This window comes from Myotis brandtii, unplaced genomic scaffold (genome assembly GCF_000412655.1).
Source record: "Myotis brandtii unplaced genomic scaffold, ASM41265v1 scaffold213, whole genome shotgun sequence".
NCBI classification, from domain to species: Eukaryota; Metazoa; Chordata; class Mammalia; order Chiroptera; family Vespertilionidae; genus Myotis; species Myotis brandtii.
This window is the reverse complement of record NW_005357962.1, coordinates 1,986,963-2,004,936: the sequence shown is the minus strand read 5'-3', so window position 1 is coordinate 2,004,936 and position 17,974 is coordinate 1,986,963. Positions and strand designations below refer to the sequence as shown.

Here is a 17,974-nt window from a genome sequence, read left to right as displayed (position 1 = left end):
ATGTTTCTCTCTCATCGATGTTTCTAACTCTCTGTCTCTCTCCCTTCCTCTCTGTAAAAAATCAATAAAATATATTTAAAAAAAAAAGAATTGTTGAATGGCTTTGGCAAAATAGAGGTCCTTGGTGATCTGTATAAGACCTGTTTCCCAGGGATGGTGAGTATGAAAGCCTAGTCAGAGTGGGATTGAGAGTGAATAAGAGGAGAAGAATGAAGGTAGTGAGTATATTCAACTCTTTCAAAGAGTTCTATAAAGGCTAGCAGACAAATAAATGATAGCTGCAGGCTAATGTGGGAATTCAAGGAATTTTCCCTTTTGAAAATTTAAGATGAAAGGTATTGCAGATATTTGTGTACTGACGAGAGTAGTTCACTGGAAAGTAGATTAAGAGACAGCAGGGACATTGGACTAATGCACAGTGGAAGAGTTGGCCTTAGGAGCATGGATAGTTCATCTGTAACAATGGGAGAGAAGATTGAGTATATGGACACAGTTGCAAGTAAGAGGTGTGTGTGTGTGTGTGTTGTCTTATGGTTTCTGTTTTCTTAGATAAATAGGAAGCAAGATCATGACCTGAGAAGGAGGTTGAGGGAGCAGGTGCAACAACAGTAATTGGATGCAGGTGGGAACATTAGTATTGTCCCTGAAAGCAGTTCTACCATTTACCTGTTCATTCAGTTAACTAAGTGCACAATGTGCTGAGCACTGGGGCACCAAGCTGAAAAGGAACACTGTTCCCACCCTCAAATAAATCACAGTCTAGTTGGAGGAACCACAGGTGTTCTGTTCCGTAGGTGATGTAGGTACTGGCGCTGTGGGAGTGTGGAAGAGGGACACGCTACACCTTCTAATGGGATCTAGGAAAGAGGAGGTGACATTTGAACTCTAGAGACTTGGCTAGGTAGCAGAGGGGAAGAGGGATTCGCTAGGAAGGGCAAATCCCTAGTGGTTTGGAGGAGGAAGTTGGGTCCAGGGAACTGTGGTGGAAGTTGGGTCCAGGGAACTACGACTTCCATTGTAGCCCCCTTCAGTGCATTGCCACACAGCCTCCAGAGTGATCTTTTTAAAAGCTTAGTTTATAAATTAGATCATGTCATACTCCTGCTTACAGCCTGTCAGTGGCTTTGTACTACATCAAAATAAAATCCAAACTCCTAATTATGGTGTCCTCACTCTAACTCCTAGCTGCGTCTCTGAACTTCTCTAATTATCCTCCTTCATTCCCTCCCCTCACCCACTAAATGCCCTCCCCTCTTCATGCGTTTGTGTACGTGCACACACACGACATATGTGTATGCTCCCTCCACTAGTCCTGTCAGCCTTTTCTCTGCTGACACCTTTGCCTATGCTGCTCTTCCCCCCGCTAGTCATGGGTTTTTCAGAGTCAACTCTCATGTCCTCGGAGCCTTTCCTGACTGTCCCGGAAAGTTGTTCCTGCATCCTGGTGGTTGTACTCTCCTTGCATCCCCCTGTTCATTTGCATCAGGGTACCGTTCGCTATCTGAAATCATGCTGTATATTTGCTTACTCATTTTGGATCTTTTCCCATTCGAATGGAAACTCCACGAAGGCAGGGACCCTGCCTGTCTGACTTGCTATATCTAAACTGGCCTAGTGCTTGATACATGGTAGGCTCTCCTCTGATGTTCACTCAGTGAATAAACGAAGAGGCTCAGTGTGTCTGAAGCATAGATTATATGGGAAAGAATGGTGGAGATATTCTTGGGAATCATCATGGATGTCTGTGACTCAGTTCTTAAATATGACAGGATTTTAAGCAGGGAGTTACATGGTCAGTCCTGTTTTCAAAAGATCTCCAGCAGCCTGTTGCAGGATGAACTGGAGAGGCATGCCTCGAAGAGGCAGGGAGACCAGCCAGGAGGTTTTCACAGTTCTAGGTGGGAAGTGATGGGGGGTGAGCCAGGGCAGTGGCAGTAGGAGGGAAGTGGACAGACTGGGGCCATATTAAGGAGTTAGACTATGGAGGACTTTGGTTTGGTGGGAAGACAAGAAATGTAAGTGTTCCAGAATGGAAGAAGAAACTCATAGCAATTTATGGTCAGGTAAGAAGAGGAGGTTAGAAATGCTAAATTTCGAATGCCTCTGGAATCAGCATTTTTGTGGTACTTTGGATCTTTACGGCCCAGGATGATGCTCTAACCAACTGAGCCACACCGGCCAGGGCATAATGAGCAGATTAAAAAAAAAGAGTTTCTTGAAGAATAATGTACAGAGAGAAAAGTTCACATCATATCAAAAGTGTATAACTTGATGAAATTTCACTACCTGAACATACCTGTGAAATCAGTTCGAGATCATGACACACCAGCACCCTGTTCATAGAAGTCCTGCTCCGTCCTTCTAGACAAGGGTAAGCTGAATTCTAACAGCATGGATTGGTTCTGCCTGCTTAAGTATTTTGTATATATATGGAGTCAGACTTTTGTAATGAAAGACAGGTGACTTTTTAGTTTTTTTTTAAAGAAAAGTCACTATTGCCCTGGCTGGGTGGCTCAGTTGGTTAGAGCACTGTCCCGTACAGTAAAAGGTTTTGGGTTCGATCCCAGATTGGGGTGTACGGAAGGCACCTGATCAGTGTTTCTCATTCTCTCTCCCCCTTCCTCTCTCTCTCAAGTCAGTAAAAACAGCTCAGATGGCGTGGCTCAGTGGTTGAGCGTGGACCTATGAACCAAGAGATCACGGTTCGATTCCCAGTCAGGGCACATGCCCGGGTTGCAGGCTTGGTCCCCAGTGTGGGGCGTGCAGGAAGCAGCCGATTAATGATTCTCTCTTTCACTGATGTTTCCATCTCTCTCCCTCTCCCTTCCTCTCTGAAATCAATAAAAAATAAAATCAATAAAAACATATCATCAGGTGAGGAGTGTAAACAAACAAATAAATGAAAGGTCACTGTTCACGTACCTATTTTTGCTTGTCCAGATCACCCGTCAGAGGTGCCGGAGAAGCTCATCCAGGACCGTTTCCGGAAGCTGGGCCGCTTCCCTGAAGCCTTCAGTTCCATTCACTACAAGGGAACCAGGACTTACAACCCTCCCACGGACTTCTCTGGGCTTCGGAGAGCTTTGGAGCAGCAACTAGAGAACAACACCACCCGTTCTCCCCGACACCCAGGAGTCATCTTCAAAGCCTTGAAGGTCAGTTGGCCCCCGCCTCGCCTCGAATGCTTCTCACTGGAGTGCCAGTGGGTGGTGAGAACACTCAGTTCTCCTGCTTTTGTTGATACTGGTGATTGGCAACCTGGGCTGAAAGAGAGGTTATAGGAAAAGGAAGCGCATGAGTGGTGTTTACACCTCTCAAATGACATCATCTTGCTAGGAGCTCGAGTGCAGAGGAATCTTAGGTGATAGTTAAAAAGTGATAGGTCCTGCCCTAGCTGGTCTGGCTCAATGGATAGAGCATCGGCCTGCAGACTAAAGGGTCCCGGGTTCGATTCTGGTCAAGGACAAGTGCCTGGGTTGTGGGCTCGATTCCCCAGTAAGGGGTGTGCAGAAGGCAGCTAATCAATGATTCTCTCTCATCATTGATGTTTCTAACTCTCTGTCCCACTCCCTTCCTCTCTGAAATCAATAAATATATATATATTTTTAAAAAGTGATAGGTCCTTATATCAGAGAAAAACTAGGCTTTTAGGGAATAGGAAAAAGCATTAATTTATGGGTGGTGTGGCCCAGCTCTGGTAAGCCGACTCATGTTGAGGCTCAGATATGTGGACAGCCCTTTTGTTTTTCTTTATATAGACTCACCTGTTTCTGTTTTTAACCTAAATTAATTTATTAAAGTAAGCAACATTTTGTAATCACTATAAATGGAAAACTAGTATCACAGGTAGAAATTTGGCCAAGAAAAAACCAAAAACATATATGGATAACAATAATTGCTGTTTATGAGGTACCAAAGTTCACAGGATTTGTTCATTTAATCCAGGGGTGGGGAACATCTGGCCTGCATACTGTATAAGTTTATTCTTGTATTATTATAATCATAACTTGCATGTGTTTTTCTATACCAACAACTGTAAACCTACGTTTGCCTACTCTGGTATATATAAACATTGAACATCTATCATTTTTCTATCATCTCATATAATTGCATATAGAATCTAATTTTAAGTATTTTTGCTTATTTGGTGTCTTTTCTATTGCTTATTTTTAGTATTTCAAGGGTTTTATTTCAACACAGTATTTTATCTTCACTATGCACTTCTTTTATTTATTTTTTTATTATATTTTTATTGATTTCAGAGAGAAAGGAGAGGGAAAGAGAGAGAGAGAAACATCAATGATGAGAGAGAATCATCGATCTGTCTCCTGCTGCATGCGCCCCACTGGGGATCGGGCCCACAACCTGGGCATGTGCCCCCGACCAGAATCGAACCTGGGATCCTTCAGTCCGCAGGCTGATGCCCTATGCACTGAGCCAAACCAGCTAGGGCTGTACTTCTTTATTTTACCATTATTTATAATGAATTCATGAAATCCATCTGGGTGAAAAACTGCTTACTTTTTGTGGTTTGCTTTGTGTACACCTCTGTGTTACTATGGCTTGAGGCTTAGGACAGAAGTGCTGGAAAGGAGCAGGGCCTTTGGGGCAGTGCTGGGGCTGCAGGGCCTGGAGAGAGAACAGGGGAATGTTAACAAGAAGATTGGAGCTGGGATATGAGGATGCCCTGAGGGTGAGGGGACAGAGACTGGGACTGGGAGGGGAAGGGAGGAGGGGGTAGAAGTGAGTTTGGCACAAAGCTAGGCAGGCCCTGGTTTACACAGGGAACAACTTGGGGCCTAGGCTGATTTGCTTAACCTATTGAGTTTAAAAGGTCTGCAGTAGGGCACAATGTCAACAATTAGTGAATCTGGGTAAACTGTGTATAGGAGTTCCTTGTATTATTCTTGCAATTTTTCTACAAGCTTGAAATTATATATCAAAATGAAAAGTTGCCCTCCAAAAAAGGTTTGTGGTTTTGGCAGAGTTTTCTACAGGCTGGATGTTTGTATCCTCCCAAAATTCCTATGTTGAAATCCTAATGCCCAGTGTGTTAGTGTTCGGAGGGACTTTGGGAAGTGATTGGGCCATGAGGATGGAGCCCTCATGAAGGAGGGTGATACCCTTATAAAAGAAGCCCCAGAGAGCTCCCTGGTCCCTCCCCCCAAGAGAGGACACAGTGAGAAGACACCATTTATGAACCAGAAAGCAGGTTCTCAGCAGAACCTGACTATGCAGGTGCCCAGACCTAGGACTTCCAGCTTCCAGAACTCTTAGAAATAAATTTCTGTTAAGTCTGTGGCATCTATAATAATAAAAGCGTAATATGCTAATTAAACTGGACGTCCTTACGGACGAAGATGGAGCTGTGAGGGAAGCCCAGGTCCTGGGTGTCAGCAGCAGGAGGGAAACCTGGGTTCTGGGTGCCAGAGGGAAGCTGGTGCCAGCAACCCGGGGAAGGCAGGCCTACTCTTGCACAAATTTCGTGCATCTGGCCTCTAGTTTTGTATAGCAGCCCAAATGGACTAACAGTGGTTAAAAGCTTGGGCTCTGGAGTCAGACTTGTGTCAGAATCCCAGTTCTGCCACTTACCAGCTGCTTAGTCTTGGCAAATGAATTCAGTTGTTTATTCATTAAACAAATAAATGAGTGCATTTTGTGCCAGGTAGAATCTGAGGTGCTGGAAATAGAGTGGAACCCAAGATAGACAACACTTGTAGCACTTTCTTCAAACATTTTTCCTCACCAGAACAACCTATAATAATAAAAGCATAATATGCTAATTAGACCGGATAGCCAAACGACCTTCCAGACGACCTTCGGACGAAGCTGGGGCTGCGAGGGCTGAGCCCCTTGAACGAATTTCATGCATCGGGCCTCTAGTAGGGGTAATAATAGAATGTTGCTAGTGAAGTTGAGGTGGGGAATTAAATGAGAACAACATATGTTAAGAAGCAACATACTAGTTCAATAAGTATTAGCTGTTGTGAATAATATTAAGAAAAAAAACTATGAAAAATGATTATATTTGAATAATTCATAATATACATACTTCTAATTAGAATTTGAGATTAAAGTGTACTTAGATGTATAGGCTAGTGGCCATGTAAGGGCTCAAAGGTAGTCAGAGTGGAAGATCACACCCAAGTATTGCAAACATTCTCCAAAGAGGCTGAATCCATACTTTGTTATGCAAAGGGCTGTAAATCCGATCAATATGAGTTTTGACTGCAAGGCCAATAGCTGGGTTAATGTTTAAATAAGACCATCATCAGGGACACTGAGTGCTTAAGCAGTAATTAGTGATTTTACCCTTTAAGAGTCTTGGGTGGCCTACTCCAGGCCATTTGTTGGGCACTTTTAAGAAAAATAGTTACACTGTATTCTTAGGAGGTGATATGAATCTCGAAGCTTTCTGAGATTAAAATGAGCATCGTCAGCTGAGTTCTGATGATTTTTGATAGTGGTGTCCTCAGAGTTTCACCTGGACCCTACCCTACGTTTTCTGTTCTCTGAGGTAGGTAGTCCCTCCTTAACACTAACACACTACGCTGTACTGAGACGTGGGACCCACTGCTCTTGTCCATGACAAGGCATTTTTTGTTTAAGCATATGTTTTGGGCTCTCCCCAGGAAACTGTAGGATTCTTCTAAAAAAATTTTTATTTATTTATTTTAGAAAGGAAGAAAGAGAGTGAGAAATCAATTTATTGTTCCACTTATTTATGCATTTATTGGTTGATTTCTGTATGTGTCCTGATTTTTGTATGTGATTGAACCTGAAAATTTGGCGTATTAGGATGACGCTCCAACCAACTGACCTACCTGGCCAGTGCCAATTGTGGGGTTCTTGCAATTTACTCAGATCTTTGAAAAAAATGTTTTTGTCTTTTTTTGGGGTTGTCTGGTTTTAATCCACTTTATATTAGAAGTTGTCAATTCTCTATCACTTTAATAGGAAGCTACCTGTGAGGACTATATTTGGCAAATTGACCCACTAGAATTTTATTGCTGTTAAAATACATTCTAACTGAAGCCTTCATAGCAGTGTATAACATAATGGCTGTCTATTCTTCTCCACCTTTTTAAAATTTTGTTTTATGTTGTATTTATTTTTACAAATAGCATTGAGTCCTTTTTGGAACAAAAGAGTGGGGATGGGCATAAACCAGTGATTTTAAACCAGTGTGCTGCAAGAATTTTTAAAACATGCAATATTTGACTATTTAGTCAAGGGCACTGACCTCTTTTCTCTTAGATTGTCAAATAAAACAAATGACGTTCAGCTGGTGTGGCTCAGTGATTGAGCGTTGACCTATGAACCAGGAGGTCACGGTTCAAATCCTGGTCAAGGCACTGTCCAGGTTGTGGGCTTGATCTCTGTTAAGGCGTGTGCAGGAGGCAGCCAATCAATGATTCTCTCTCATCATTGATGTTTCTCTCTCCCTTCCTCTCTGAAATCAATTTTAAAAAGTGACAACAGCCAACACAACAATAGCCATCTGCTGTAAATGAATGAAAATTATACCATTTTTTTTTTGTCAGATTGGCAGAAAATATATTTTTTGGTGTGCTGCAGAATTTTAGTAATTAGTTTATGTGTGCCATGAGATAAAAAAGGTTGAAAATCACTGGCATAAACAGATAAATTATCATTGCCAAAATAACTTGTCTGTCTTCCTGTTTCATTTTTTTCCTTCTCTCTCCCTGGCATTCTTTACCTTGTCTAGTTCCTCCCTAACTCACTGAGTGAACACCGAGAAAGCTAGGGATAGATTTATATGATTATTTTTCTATATGATTTTTAAAGTTTTAGATAAAATATACAGGAATATTATTAGGAAAAAATATAAACCTTTTAGGAAAATGGAGAGACAAAACATATAAAAGGCAATAAAAACTGTGATGCACCAATAAACTTCAACTCTCTAGTACAGCAGTTGCCAACCGGTGGTCTGTGGACCACTGGTGGTTCGTGAGATTTGAAAGGTTGGCGAATGCTGGTTTAAGGAAACCTTTGGAGCAGCAGTCGCCAACTGGTGGTCCGTGGAACACTGGTGGTCCGTGAGGTCCGAAAGGTTGGCGACCGCTGCTCTAGTAATCAAAGAAACAAAAATGAAAATCACAATGATACAAGGGCAAACACTAAGAAGTCTGGCAATAAAATGTCAATATGAAGCAGTAAACTCTTATCAACTGCTAGTTGAGTTAAAATTCTTAGAACTACTTTGAAAAGTAATTTATAAATATCTAGTAAAGATAAAATATGCATAATATATGTTCTAGCCAAATTTCTAGGAATTTGCCTTAAAGAAACTTCCACAGGAACACAAGGAGACTATATGAGGATGTTAATAGCACTTTGTAATAGCAACAAAATGCAAACTAAGTGTGCAAAAAATGGATAAATTGTGGTATTTTATAAAAAAGAGAATTGGGTCATTCCCTAGTCAGCTTGGCTCAGTGGATAGAGCATCAGCCTGCGGACTGTAGGGTCTCAGGTTTGATTCCAGTCAGGGGCACATGCCCAGGTTGCAGGCTCCCAGCCCTAGTTGGGGGCATGTGGGAGGCAACCAGTCGATGTGTCTCTCTCATCATTGATGTTTCTATCTCTCTCTCCCTTTCCCTTTCACTCTATCTAAAAATCAATGGGAAAAATATCCTTGGTGAGGATTAAAAAAAAAAAAAGAAAAGAAATGGAGACACAGAGGTGAATTAATTTGCTTGAGATGACTTATCTAGTAAAAGTGGTGGAGAAGAATTTGAGTCAGGTAGTCTGGCTCCAAGTCTATGCTTTTAACTCTGCTCTATTCCTTCTCAATAGTTATTCCACTTCTAGGAAGGTCAGAGCATGGGGCCATCTTTTAAGGTTCCTGATACATATTGCTAGTTGCCTCTAGAAAGGACATTCCCATAAGTTGTATTTGTGTATTTGGTTATTTTCATTGAAAAAAGTAATTTTTTAAATTATGAAAGCAATGTGTGTTCATGATAAAACAATTCAAATAATACAGAAATGTGTATGGTATGAATTGAATCCCTTTTTCTCCTCTCCCCCTCACTCTATGATAACCATTGTTAATATTTTCTTGTATATGTTTCTAGAAATTTCCTGTGATACACATGTGCATACATAAGTATATGTATATAATATATTTTTCTCCCTAAATAAATGGGATCATAGAGAAGCTAAATTCTTTTAACTTCCCTATAATCTCTTATTCTGCAGATAACCATTGTAAGTAGTTTCTTATATATTCTAGAAATTTTCAATTCTATATAAGTGCATGTACACACACACACATACACACACCTACCCAAAATTTTCTTCCTTCAAAAATGGGATCATACATTCATATTATTTCAGAACTTGTTTTTTTCCCACTTAATTTTGCATCTTGGTTATCTTTCTATATTAGTATATAATACATGCATCATTCTTTTTAATGCCACTTGGTATACTTTTAAAAAGTTATTACCTGCATCTGAGTTACGTGGTTCCACCTGATTGATGTAGCACTGTTGGAGCCAGAGGGAGCCCAAATGCTGCTTTTCATGGTCATTATCGAACAGGAATGTGTTTAATGAGGAAGATTGAAGAGTTTGGAGGGAGAGAGAGAGACAGTCACTTCCTGTTTTAGTGGCTTGCCCTTGGGCTTCCTGATTAATCCCGCTGACCTGCCACATTGTGGTCCAGGCCAGGTGCCTCTTTTGCAGCTGGGTTATTTCCCACCTCCTGACTACTCACTCCTTTGTGCAGGTTCTATAGTAGCAACAGGCCAGATACCTACAAGCAGAGCATACCTGAGTAAGCAGGGGAATCTTTTTAAAGAAAAGAGATGCTCAGATCCCTATTGAGTAAGGGAATTTAATATTGAATTAACTATGTTGTCTGTATTACAGTTCTTAATAATTGAATCATTTTAAAGTTGAATTTGTATAGGTTTTATTTAATGCCTCTTTTAGCCTCCGATATTTAAATGTAGAAACTCTGACTTTTATCACATCAGGATGCATTTAAGTATAAAGTTATTATATTCCATTGGGGGTGGCATCATTGATTGCATAAGAGTCCATTTTGAATCAGAACATTCACTGCCAGCCCTTGATGACTGGGGCTAACCTTTCAGGTTCAGTAGAAAGAGCCACACTGTTGCCAGGACAACTAAAGTTCAAGATCACCTGGTCTCCAGGCAACCTTTTCCAGACCTACCTCAAATGCTTTCCCAAGCTTTTTCAGGGGAGTTCCTTCCCTGCCTTTCTCTCACAGCTTTGGGACCTCAGAAGGAGGAGAGCCCAAGATCCCTGGAATGATGTGAGGTTTGGAATTTTTGAAAGACAAAGTCTATGGATTAGGTGGTAGTATCTTTACTGGAAAGTAACAATCAGGAAGGAGGACAGCTTCTCCTTACCCTTGTATCCAAAACACACTAACCTCAGATTTTTTAAAAGCAGTTACTGAATATTCCCATACTCTTGACTCATGTGAAGTCCTCCTGAAGCTTGTCATGGTCTGACTCATTATTCCAGTGACTTGTGAGGGAAGTACCATGCTTTTCGTGTGTCCGAGCATTTCAGAGGATGGGTGACCAGCATATGAAGTGCAGCGGCTGGTTAGACGAGGAGTTCTCTTTCTGATGTCATAAGAGGGTACTGTTGCCTTGGCCAACATAAGCTCACAGTTGATTTGTTTGGGGCAGGCAGTGATGGAGGTTCTATGGGCACATGTACCATGGGAGTCAGGCTGCAGGTCGTTTCGTGCCCAACTTTGAGATATGTGGACATGCCCCGACTTTTCCTTCTAGTATCCCCATTTTATAGATGAGAAAATAGGCACAGAGAGTGCAAAGCTGCCACTGCAACCTGAAGTGACTTGGGGGGAGGGTGTCTCATGTTTAATTTCTGCAAATTTTCCATTTAGTTTCATACTATGTCCATGCTTGTTTTTTATGTAATAACTAGAGGCCCAGCGCACGAAATTTGTGTATGGATACAGACCCTAGGCCTGGCCTGCGATCAGGGCCATCTTCCCTGGCAGCCGGCCCCACCTCCCACTGCCACCCACCCCCGGTTCCCTGTTCCCCATCAGGTGATCGGAGCCTGCCCGCCTGGGGAAGAGACCAAGAGGTTGACCAGCAGGCCCCAATTGGGCAATTGGGGCCTGCGGTTTGGGGGCAGCTCCTGCGTTGAGTGTCCGCCCCCTGGTGGTCAGTGCGTGTCATAGCGACCGGTCGTTCCACAGGAGGTCGATTTGCATATTACCCTTTTATTATATAGGGTAGTTTGCTTCCCAGATCTTTCCGTAAATTGATGCATTAGGAAGATAACACTACATATCCCACCAGCTAGCCCCAGAGGGTCATGCACACACCTTTAAGAAATACAGCCTACAAGGTTATCAGTAATTTGTCCAATCAGGGAGTAGTTAACCTAAAATTAGAGAGGGCCTGTGGGTCTGGGATAAAGCCTGGCACAGAGGCAGAGCCAAGGTAAGGAGGGGGAGAACAGAAGTTGGTATGTGCATGGGGGGGGGTTGGTGCTGGCACTTTATTCCTAGGTCCTAGCAGAGCAATCAAACCATGACCTCTTGGTTAGGACCTTCGCTAGGAGTTAGAGGATATAAAGGTTGGAAACTTCTTTCACAATGTTTAGGAGACGAAATACAACAGATCCATAGCTTTGCATCATTGCCTAATTACTCACTACTGATTTGGTTGTTGAATACAAAAGGGCTTCAGAGAAGGCAGAGTGTAGTGTGTTTAAAGTGATTGAGAAGGTATTATAAAAAAGGTGAGTCCAAAAAAACCCCCTGAAGGACCAGCCAGGGTGGCTCGGTGGTTGGGTGTTGACCTGTGAACTGGGAGGTCATGGTTTGATTCCTGGTAGGGGCATATGCCCTGCCTGGGTTTCGGTCTCGATACTCGGTTGGGGGCATGCGGGAGGTGGCTGATCAGTGACACTGTCTCATCATTGATGTTTCTGTCTCTCCCTCCCCTTTCCTCTCTGAAATCAATAAAACAATATATATTTTTAAAAATCGCCAAAGGATGGATCACATTAAGAAGTAGGAGAGAGGAGAGCAGTTTGGGCTAGAGAGTGATTCTTGCCTTGCTTCTCATTTATTCTCATTAATATTCATATGTATATTCATTTATCTTTTCTCTCAAAATCTTAGTGTTTCCCTAAGTTAGTTTTTACAAAATTACCCCCAAGGCAACAGGATTTACATGTATTATTATTTGTCAGATCTTTTTTGGGGTCTAAATCAAGGATTGCCACTGGGTTGGCCATTGCTGGCAGTTGATGGCGTATAGGCCCGGCGTTATCCTTGCAGAAGCTGAATTTGAATGCCCTTAGGTCAGTGGTTCTCAACCGGGGCTGCACATTAGAATCACCTGGAATCTTTTTAAAATCCTGAGTTCCAGAGGATGAGGCCCAGAAATCAGGATTTTAAAAAGATTCCCAGGTGATTCTAATGTGCAGCCAAGGTTGAGAACCACTGGTTTAGAACCTAATCTGCCCTTTTTCCAAATCTCATCTTAAAATTTCTTTTGGCTTTTACCAAAGGAAGTAACATCTTGTCCTGTTGCATTAGGCTACTTTTCCTTCTCTTCCCGTGAATAATGATTGTCTGCCTCAGAATGGGAGATGGAAAGATAGAAGCTTGGAACAGTGTGCACTTAATGATTTTTGAAGCCTGGAAAGCCCATTCCTATTTAATTTACCTTACTTTTTCCACTGAATGTGACTAAGGGCCTGGAAGGAGGGAAAATCAGCTTGAAGAGTACTTTCAATATAAAGTAATGCGTGAAAACAGGATTAGAAATGGAAGCGCCTCTCAACATAAAAATTTCAGTTTGCCTCTGCAAATACCTTATCTTTCTTTTTGGCATTTTTTTTGGCCCTTTGCTGTCTTTTGGGTTACTGTACTTGATAAAAGGCTGCCAAACACTACAATAATTCTTGTTTTTTTGGCCGATGACATATGTTTCTGCATTGAGATAGTTCTGTGGCCTAGTAAACTCTAAATGCGTGCCTGTGGTTAGAAATGGATAGAAGCCCACGAAACTCTTGCTTACTGCTCAGCCGTGTCTCTGACTTAAAGACGAACCCCCTTCTCAAGTCTTGGTTTCTCGGTCCCAGCTTTATAAGGATGAAGTGGGCATTAGTCAGTATCTGTGGAGGTTCTGAATGAATGACTGTGTGAGGTGTTTATAACCTCCAAGGTAATTAGTAGAGAACAGTAACTTTGTTCACTTCTGACCTCTCGGGAAACGGGCTGGTTCTTTCCAGGCAAGTTGGGCCTAGGAGGTTGAAGGTAAGTTCCCTCTTCCTGCTGTGGAGCCTGTAAGAAATAAGGGTGTGTGTGTGTGTGTGTGTGTGTGTGTGTGTGTGTGGTGTGTGTGTGTGTAATCTTAGAAAGGAAAGTCGCGGAAGAGCCAAAGCACAGGGCTCTCTGCTGTGCCTTCATGTCACCTTCCCTCCTCGCTAGGCATTGAGCGACCGCTTCAGCGGTGAGATCCCCGATGACCAGATGGCGCACAGCTCCTTTTTCCCAGACGAGTACTTCACCTGCTCCTCCTTGTGCCTCAGCTGCGGGTAAGTGAGGCCAACTGTCTCCCCATCTTGGGAAAAGAGACTCAGAATGGTGCTTCTTAGTCATCAGTGGGCATGCAAGTCACCTGGGGTCTGGTTAAATGAAACATTCTGGTTGACGGATGGGGTGGGGCCCGAGATGGTGATTTCCAAGTTCCCAGGTGATCCTGGTGGTCGGGGGACCACACTTTGAGGTTGCAGGGGATTCCGGGACACATGGTTATGAAGAATCTCCTGAAGATTTCAGCCTGGTTTAGATGTGAAATTGACTGGCTTCCGGTTTGGGCAGTTTTTACTATAGAAAACTTTAGGTTGCCTGTTTCCCCATGTTTCTCCTATCAGGGCTTTCAATCATAGTTATTCCATTTATTCAACTAATGGTTGATAGAGAGCCCAGTGTGTGCACAGCACTGTAGTCCCTGTGAATCCTAGTTGATTCCTTTCACTGTGAGGGCAAATGCTTAGAGCACATTAGAATTATCCAGGGAGCTTGCAAAAGTCTCCAGGCCTTGGCCCCACCTTCAAGGAGGCTGGTTTAATGGGTCTGGGGTGGGGCGTAGGCACTGGAATACTTAAAAGGCTCCTGAGATTTTTCTAATGTGTAGTCTGAGTTGAGGACATTGCATTAGAGCAGTGCTTCTCAAACATCAGTCTGTATATACACCACTTTGTGATTTTGTTAAAATGCAGAGTGTGGACAGCAGTTCTGGGTGAAAATCTGCATTTCTAACAAGCTCCAAGTGATGCCTCTGATGCTGGTCTGTGGACCACACTTTGTTACAGGGGATAGGGCCGTGGTCGGCTGCAGCTCACGAGCCACATGCGGCTCTTTGGCCCCTTGAGTGTGGCTCTTCCACAAAATACCACGTGCAGGTGCGCACGTACAGTGTGATTGAAACTTCGTGGCCCATGCGCAGAAGTCGGTATTTTGTGGAAGAGCCACACTCAAGGGGCCAAAGAGCTGCATGTGGCTCGAGAGCTGCAGGGCATTGATTCTCAAGTGAGCATGCATCAGAAACAGCGGAAGGACATGTTGAGACAGATCTGTGGGTCTTGACCCCACAGTTTGATTTAATAGGTCTGATCAGGGCCTCAGAACTTTTATTTCTGTTAAGTTTTCAGGTGATGCTGATGTTGCTGGTTGGGGACCACACTTTGGGGGTCACTGGATTAACTTGAGCTGTTGAGGGCTGTTAAATCACAGTTTGGTGACTTGACTGAAGCAGCCCAGGGGATTTAAATGCAGTGTGTCACAGTCAGATTGCAGTCTCCACGTCGTGTACTCCCTGCCTTTCCACCCCTTCACCACTTTATTGTCCTTGCTCACATTTGCCCATCTACAGGAGGAGACCTTTCTGTTCTGATAGCCTTTTTGCATTGAACCCAGTAGGCCACCGCCGGGCACTGAACCACTTGGCTCTGAATTTGTAAAAAGGACTTGGGTGTTGGATTAGACGGCCTGGGGTGGGGAGGACTAGGATTATCTTGGACAGAGGGATGTTCATTGCCAGCGTGATTTATCTTCCTTTTTGCTTGCCCCGTGAGCCCAGCACGAGGGGCTAGGCTCCGTTGGATCGTTGCTTTCCATTCTAGCTGAGCTTCCTCAGGGTTTCCAGACTTTCCTTCTCCGTAGGGACATTCTGAAGTTCTGATCTGTATGCTGTGCTGTCAGGGTGGCCGGGCTCGCTGTTCGTTTGGAAGGTTTTCTTGTCCGGCTTAAGCCTCCTCTTAGTGCTTTGCCAAATGTTGGGGGATGGTTTTTGTTTGGCATTTTGGCAGCCTGTCCTGGTTAAACTTAATTCATACTGTTTGGGTTTTTCAATTTCCTGAGAGCCATTCAAGATTCATCTCTTGTCAAGGTGGTATCTTCTGGCGCCTCCATTCCTACTGAGGGGCCAGGTGGTGTTTCTAAGAAGAGTGTCTCCATTTCGCTTTTTCTCTTCAGATAAGGTACTACTTGCTCTACCTTTGTAGTGATGCTGATTGCAAGGACACGGGAGGCCTGTGGGTTCCTGAGACAAACTGTCCTCTGTGCTCAGTACCCGGGGCCTCGTTCATAACCAAGGTCTGGTTTGGGCCCCATCTCTGGCTCAGGGTCAGATTCTTCTGCGTAAGTAGCATCAGTTCCATTGGCCGCCTCATTGTCAGCTTTTGGGCTTCACTCAGGGCTGGATGTAAGAACAGCATGAATCATGGGAAAGAAGGAGTACCTCATGAAGCCAAGAGCCGCTGCAGCTACTCCCACCAGTATGACAACCGAGTTTATACCTGCAAGGTGAGTCCCCGAGCTTCTCCCTGCTCCAGCAGCTGGCTGCTGGTCACCCTCCTGTTGGAAAGATTGGCTTGGGGCAGCTTTGCTGCATCCCAAAGTATTTGATGTTCAAATGGAATCTCTCTGGAACTTCTCCCCAGCTCTAACCAAAATAACTCACACATGTTTGTTGCTGGGGCCTCGTGGAACTTTTTTAAAGCTTATTTTCCCCTTAGTCTCTTGAGCTTGTGGGCAGGGGTCACATACACTGGCTGTTTGTTCTTCTTACGCACGGAAGTGCTCTTCAGGAACCGAGTTCTGATTTCTTCTGTCTGTGATGGGTGTATAATTGACAGCTTAGTTTTGGGGCCTGGGGTGGGGATACATTCAGTTCATGACCATTCAGGGCACTGGCTTCTTTAGAGAAATGAACTTTCTTCTGATGTGCTAAACTTGGCGTCTGTAGACCCTCAGACGGTATGGTTTGTGGGGAGTGGGTGCTGGACAGGGATGTGAAGAGGCCACGGGGACTGGTGTCCAGAGAAGAAGCTGGCAGAGTGCTCCATGTTTCAGGCCTGCTATGAGAGAGGCAAGGAGGTCAGCGTAGTGCCCAAGACATCTGCTTCCACCGACTCCCCCTGGATGGGTCTTGCAAAATATGCCTGGTCTGGGTGAGTTTAAACAACATAGCTAAGGGTTGTCTGGTGTGTTTGTTTCCCCAGAAACCTGGCAGGGTAATAGTATCTATTTGCATTCCTTGTAGGTATGTGATCGAATGTCCTAACTGCGGCGTGGTCTATCGTAGCCGGCAATACTGGTTTGGGAACCAAGATCCTGTGGATACGGTGGTGCGGACAGAGATTGTGCATGTGTGGCCTGGAGTAAGAGCAGTTTTATTTACTATTCTTTCCCTTGTATCGTTCAGTTATACATGTGTGTGGAAAAGTGGTTTAGAAATAAGGTTAACCATGACTTTCAGTATTTTGGTGGTTTAGGAAGGCATGATCTAAAGAGCTTTTCTTGTTCTAGTTCGTTAACTATTTTCGTTTCTTTTTGCATACATACTAGAAGCACAACTTGAAATAAAGTAAATGAAAAGTTGATCTATTGTTATACTGCCTTTGCAAATAAAACTTCATTTTTATTTATTTTAAAATATGTTTTTATTGATTTTGAGAGGGGGAGAGAGAGAGAGAAACAGCTATGAGAATCATTGATCTGCTGCCTCCTGCACACCCCCTATTGGGGATCAAGTCCACAACCCAGGCATGTGCCTGGCCAGGAATTGAGCCTGCAACTTCTTGGAGCATGGGTCGACACTCAATCACTGAGCCACACTGGCTGGACAAAACTTCATTTTTTAAAAAACATATTTTATTGATTTTTTATAGAGAGGAAGGGAAAGGGAGAGGGATAGAGTGTTTGAAACATCGATGAGAGGAACATCGATCTGCTGCCTCCTGCACCCCCACTGGGGATGTCCCCGCAACCAAGGTACATGCTCTTGACCGGAATCGAACCTAGGACCCTTCAGTCTGCAGGCCGACGCTCTATCCACTGAGCCAAACCGGTTAGGGCAAAACTTCATTTTTTCATGTTCTCTTCGGTCATTTTCCATATGCATATGTTTATATAGTTGTAATTATAATTTACATGCCATTTATCTGCCTTTTTTTCTTACCGTAATACTATTTCCACATTGCTTCCATTTTTCATGATTCCATTTGTAGTCACTGTGTAACATTATGTCTAGTGTTATAGTTTGATTCTCCATTCCCTTTTTAAACTTTCATGCGTGCTGTTTATGATTTTTTTTTAATCATCAAAGAAAATGCGATAGTGACCATCTTTATGTAAGAAAACCATTTCTTTTTTTGGAAATTTTCCTGATGTATATTCTAAGAAATGGGATTACTATAGACCCTTATTATTTTTAATTTGACTTTTGAATTCCAAATGTTAGAAAAAGAAATTTGTTTATGAGGCATTTATATGTTGCTTTGATTCTGCATTAAGCCACAATTCATACTTGGAATTACTCATAAATCACAACATATCCAAAACCTTTCCCTTCATGGAAAAAAATAAGCAGTTTTCTCGAAGGGACTTACGTGGTGATGTTCCCCTT

The 17,974-nt window shown here is 43.1% G+C and overlaps 1 protein-coding gene across 1 annotated transcript in view; it reads left to right on the top strand.

Moving 5' to 3' along the window:
• ZFYVE1 (zinc finger, FYVE domain containing 1) overlaps positions 1 to 17,974 on the top strand; it is a 44,929-nt gene that overhangs the window by 21,220 nt on the left and 5,735 nt on the right. Inside the window, exons 3-7 of the mRNA XM_005865801.2 lie at positions 2,941 to 3,155; positions 13,492 to 13,598; positions 15,762 to 15,870; positions 16,420 to 16,517; positions 16,610 to 16,727. Of these exons, the coding sequence (XP_005865863.1) occupies positions 2,941 to 3,155; positions 13,492 to 13,598; positions 15,762 to 15,870; positions 16,420 to 16,517; positions 16,610 to 16,727 (647 nt within the window). The remainder of the gene's footprint in view (positions 1 to 2,940; positions 3,156 to 13,491; positions 13,599 to 15,761; positions 15,871 to 16,419; positions 16,518 to 16,609; positions 16,728 to 17,974) is intronic.